Source organism: Coenobita brevimanus, unplaced genomic scaffold (assembly GCF_032717465.1).
Source record: "Coenobita brevimanus isolate Jiangsu-jjx unplaced genomic scaffold, ASM3271746v2 jjx.HiC_scaffold_3075, whole genome shotgun sequence".
NCBI classification, from domain to species: domain Eukaryota; kingdom Metazoa; phylum Arthropoda; class Malacostraca; order Decapoda; family Coenobitidae; genus Coenobita; species Coenobita brevimanus.
Window position 1 is genome coordinate 27,508 of NW_027644065.1, and position 5,460 is coordinate 32,967.

At 43.3% G+C, this 5,460-nt stretch overlaps 1 protein-coding gene across 1 annotated transcript; it reads right to left on the reverse strand.

Moving 5' to 3' along the window:
* Positions 1 to 596: 596 nt before the first annotated feature.
* LOC145390162 (uncharacterized) lies at positions 597 to 980 on the reverse strand. The gene has a single exon (XM_080265189.1). The coding sequence runs from the start codon at positions 978 to 980 to the stop codon at positions 597 to 599; it is 384 nt and encodes a 127-aa protein (XP_080121315.1).
* Positions 981 to 5,460: the final 4,480 nt, after the last annotated feature.

The window sequence follows — 5,460 nt, forward strand, 5'->3', positions numbered from 1 at the left end:
TAATTCATAATAAACATTGAAGAAATTACTCGTTGCCAGATGATACTATATTAATTATTCATAATATGATAAATAGGAATGTATTCTGCACCCAGTGTATGAGCTTGTAAATGAACCCTCCACACAAAAAAAAGAAAAGAATATATTTCGAATTATTACACCTTGCTTACATACAATAATTACAATGCAACCTCCAAAATACATCATTACTGTGATGTCCACCCACCACACACATCCACAACTTCACGTAGCATGGTAGGAATAAACTCGACGAGATTGGAGCAGATATTTGGACGCCGCAGCACACTGTCCCACACATTGCGAGCTCTCATTTCTATAGCAGCCACATTCCTTTCGTCTCCTACGTCCCAGTTTCTGCACATAATAGCCTACATATTTTCTATTGAGTTGATGTCACACCCCTTTGTAGGTCAGGCAATTACATCTAACTCGGGGTGTGCACTCAACCAATCCCGCACCGACTTGCTACAGGGAACAAAGGAGTTATCGTAAACAAACCTTATGAGCACTGGGTGAAGGATAGCCGTTGCTCTTACAGTTGGAATCAACACTTCCTCTAGCATTTGAATGTACTGTTAGCTGTTAAAACGTCCTTTTTTCACTAGTTCATCCGGTCCATATCCCCACATCCACTTCCAAAATGACACCGCATTCCGTCCGCATCTCCTTATCTCATTGATGCTCTCAGGACGGTATCTTGTAGGTCGCCAGCACTGTGTTGCATCAGACTCTACAGAGGTGAATACCTTTTCATCACTGAATATAGTGGTTTTCCAGAATTCTACGTCCATGGGCAGGTATTGTAATGCAAATCCCAGTCTTGCCTCTGTGTAAGCGGTAGTCAAGGTTTCCTTAAAGGCTGAGACATAACAATGAAATTCTCCGTGATGTAGGCATCGACGTGTGGTGCGGTGGTGACAGGGCAGCTGCAGTTCTCTAGGTATTTGCCCGGATAACATCATGGGTCTCTCCCGTGCGGTCTGCAAGATCCTTTGGTCATCCTGATGACTTCTCCGTCGTCAGTACGTCTTCCTCACGCCATCGTTTGAACCAACTCCATAAGGTCTGCCTGGGGACTCCAAGTTCTTGAGCTATTGTTGGCAGTGGTGTCCCGGCCTGCCACATACCTATTATACATCCCCGGGTAGAGATAACGTCGAGGGAATCAGCTCGTGGTGTTGCCATACCTGAGATTCAGATATCACTGATAAAATGGATTCAATCGTCTATGGACAGACATAAGACTTTACACAAACCTTACGGATTTCATAGGGAAGGAAAATATTATGCTCTTTTTATACAGACCACATCATACTTGACAATTAACGTGCTTTACTTAAAAGTATTTCTAGTGTTAACACATAAAAAGTAGATATGACTACTCCTTATGTATGCACATCCCAGTTATTTTGTTTCACAGACTTCTTACTATAAAATTTAATTATAGGATTTAACTGTGAACTTTTCCATTAACATGCACAACAGTGATAAGACCCTTATAAAAATAATAACTGTCATTCATATTTGGCTAAAGCGATTAGCAGTCTACATTTCAGTATGTGTCACCATCAGGATTGGATGTAGCAGAGAAAGATAGATTTTGGGATGATTTAATACGTGTAGTGGGTGGTATGCGGGATGATGAGATAGTAAGTTTGGGAGGGGACTTAAATGGTCATGTAGGTGAAGCAGCACAAGGTTATGAAGGAGTGCATGGAGGATGTGCGTATGGTCTAAGGAATGCAGAAGGGGAAAGGATACTTGAGTTTGGGGAGGCAACGGACATGATTGTGTGCAACACATATTTTAGGAAAAGAGACAGTAGGTTAATTACGTATGAGTCTGGGGGAAATAGCAGTCAGATAGATTATTTTCCGGTTAGGAGGGCTGATAGGAGGTTAGTGAGGGATGTTAAAGTTATAGGAAGTGAGGAGTGTGTGCAGCAGCACAAACTGTTGATTTGTGATATGGTGCTTAGAGAACAAGTGATGAAAAAGAGGACTTATGTACCTAGGAGGAAAATATGTAAGCTGAAAAACCAAGTAGTAAGGGATGCCTTCTATAGCGAGTTGAGGAGAGTGGTGGCTGAACAGGGAGCTGTAGACAGAGGCGTTAATGAACAGTACAGAGCCCTCAAGAACAATTTCTTGAGAGTTACTGATGTAACATGCGGTTGGACAAGAGGACCACCAAGACATAAAGTAACTTGGTAGTGGGATGAGGGTGTAGAAGCTGCAGTTAAGGAGAAAAGAAGGCTTTTCCTGAGAATGGAAGAAGAGTGGTAGCAAAGAGGAATATTTGCCTGCCAAGCGTAGGGCTAGAAGAGAGGTATACAGGGCAAAGTCTGAGTCACAGAGACTATTACTTGATAACCTAAATCATGGGGAAAGGAAAAATATGATATTTAGGGTGGCAGGTCAAGTGAAGAGGGATAATCGGGATTTTATAGATGAGCAGTGTGTGAAGAATGATGAAGGAAGGGTAGTGGTGAACAGTGAAGATATTAAAGATGCATGGAGAGAGCATTATAACCGGTTGTTGGAATGAGGAGTTTGACTGGGACAGGGAAGGTTTGGAGCCAACAGATCCTGTGTCTGGCCCTTGGCCTTTGATTGATACTGCTATTGTGAGTGAGGCAATAGGCAGGATGAGGGTGGGGAAGGGAGCACGTGTGTCTGGGTTGACTGCCGAAATGTTGAAGGCCTCAGGCGATATAGGGGTGAGTTTAGTCACTGACCTGATTAATAGGATTATTTATGAGTGTGTTGTCCCAGATGATTGGCTGAAGAGTGTAATTGTAAATGTGTATAAAGGGAAGGGTGATGCCCTGGAAAGAGGAAATTATAGAGGTATAAAGCTTTTAGATCAGATAATGAAGGTAATGGAGAGAGTTTTAGAAGGTATGATTAGAGAAAGAGTGAGTATTGATGAGATGCAGTTTGGGTTTATGCCAGGTAGGGGGACCACTATATTCATTGTTCGTCAGCTTCAGGAAAAATGTATTGGTAGGAGATGGGATATTTATTTTGTTTTTGTTGATTTGGAAAAGGCCTTTGACAGAGTCCCTAGAGAGGTGGTGAAGTGGGCAATGAGAAAGCATGGCTTGGAGGAGTGGCTGGTTAGGGTGGTTATGGCTATGTATGTGGGTGCTCACACCCAGGTAAGAGTGAATGGAGATTTGAGTGATGAGTTTTCCGTGAATGTTGGTGTGCATCAGGGGTCAGTCTTGAGTCCCATGTTGTTTATCATGGTACTTGAAGCCCTTTCACGTGACTTTAGAAACGGACTTCCGTGGGAGTTGTTGTATGCTGATGATTTGGTGTTGATTGCAGAGAACGAAAGGGAGGCGGGGAAAGGTTTAGGAAGCGGAGAGATGGTATGGGGCACAAAGGTTTAAGGGTAAATGCAGATAAAACAAAAGTGATGATATCTAGGGTTGGTGGCGGTACTGTCAAAGACGAGGGAAAGTGGCCATGTGCAGTTTGCCATAAGGGCGTGGGAAGTATTTCCATCTTGTGTGGTGTGTGTGATAAATGGGTGCATAAGAGATGTGGTATCAGAGGTAGACTGTGAGATAATGCTGATTTTATGTGTACGGCGTGCCGGGGTGAGCGGCTGGAGATTGTCAGACGTGAAAGGATTGAACTTGCTGGTGAATCTCAAGAGTGTGTGGAAGAGTTTTGTTATTTGGGAGACATGTTGTGTGCTGGAGGTGGGGCTGGAGCTAGCTCTTTGGCTAGGGTGAGAAGTGTCTGGAAGAAGTTCAGGGAGCTCTTGCCTCTCCTGACATTGAGAGGACTCTCCCTACGTGCTAAGGGGTCTTTGTATGCAGCATGTGTTAGGAGTGTAATGCTGTATGGTTGAGAGACCTGGGCAGTGAAGGAGGAAGATATTCGCCGGCTCAGACGTACAGAAATGACAACGATTAGGTGGATGTGCAGTGCGTCCCTGCGTCCAAGGCTTGGAGGGGCTGGGTTTACGATGGGAGAGTTGAGAGGTAGGATGGGACTGGAGTTTATTGGTGTTGTGATGAGGAGAGGTAGATTGAGATGGTTTGGACATGTGGAGAGGATGGGGGATGATAATTGCGTGAGGAAGGTGAGAAGTGTTAATATTGGGGGTGGGGTTATGAGGGGTAGACCGAGAAAGACATGGGACGAGGTCATTAAGTGTGACCTTAGGGTTAAGGGACTGAACAGGGAGGCTGTAATGGATCGTGCAGCGTGCAGAGCCGCCATTAGGTGACCAAGGCCGACACATGCAACCATGTTGGAGCCTTTAAAAACGAAACGAAAACAAAACGAAACATGATATTGTAAAAACAGTAGCAAACATACTGTATGCAGCTATTGATTATCAGTCGTATCGCTGTCGAAGTAACTATGTCGAATGTCTACCATTCTATACGAGGAGACTGGAGTCAGTGTAAGTGAGGTTTGAGTGAGGAGGTAAACATATGGGGAGGGGGGGAGGGAGATGGCAGAACTATCGGGAAGTCTGTGGCATAGGCATTTCGTCAGGCTAACGGGGTTGTATTTTATGAAGACATTCTGCGACAAGCAATAGTTATGTTGAAAGTTGTGGCATATGTCTCAGTCACTATCTGCAATACATCATCCCTTGAGTGTAACCAGTATCTCCCTAACTGTCTTTTATTTATCAAAAAACTTTCATGTGGTTTTAGTTCACCTTGGCAACCTCTCCATCGACCGAAAATAGGGGTTTGATCACCGAAACAAAAGAGCAACACCGTTTCGTACATTGTGGTAACTTTGTTCAGTGCTTTTTGTATGTAGAAAACAATAGTTTTGATGGAAAGATCACTCTGGGAATTAAAAATAATTGTATTTGTAGTTCATTTCCTGATGATCCGGTGCCACACGATACTGATGTAACATTTTCAAAGGACGATGAAACAAAAAGCTGTAATTTGTATGGCATAATCCATACTCAGATATTTAATAAACTGTTATTAATCATGCATCATTACATTCCCCCAGCCGCTGCATGATAAACTGATGGAAGAGTCATGATTCCTGTCAATATATACTATATGGAGGAGTATCACAAGTAAAGCATCATCTTTCTCCACACGTCTTATAATTACACAAAGGTATTCTCACAACAAACAGTAGTTTTCTTCGTATGCGTGTCTTTATTTGCTGCCTCCGGGTAATGCGTCATATACAAGATGGTACATTTTTCTTGAATTCACAGCGTTGTCCGATTCTGTTCTCGAGTTGTGTCCAAGTAGCTGAGCCATCTAGTAGATAACTTAGCCATCATTCCTCATGGTAAGTGCGGATCTACGGCCGGTTGAAGGACTTTGTCCATGACTGTACCAGAGCGATAGGTTAGGTTAACCTGCCGTGTGCCAGCTATTTTTAGCCCTGTGGGTCGCCTCCTTGCTGGTCATTTTTTGACCTTCTTTTTTAAAAT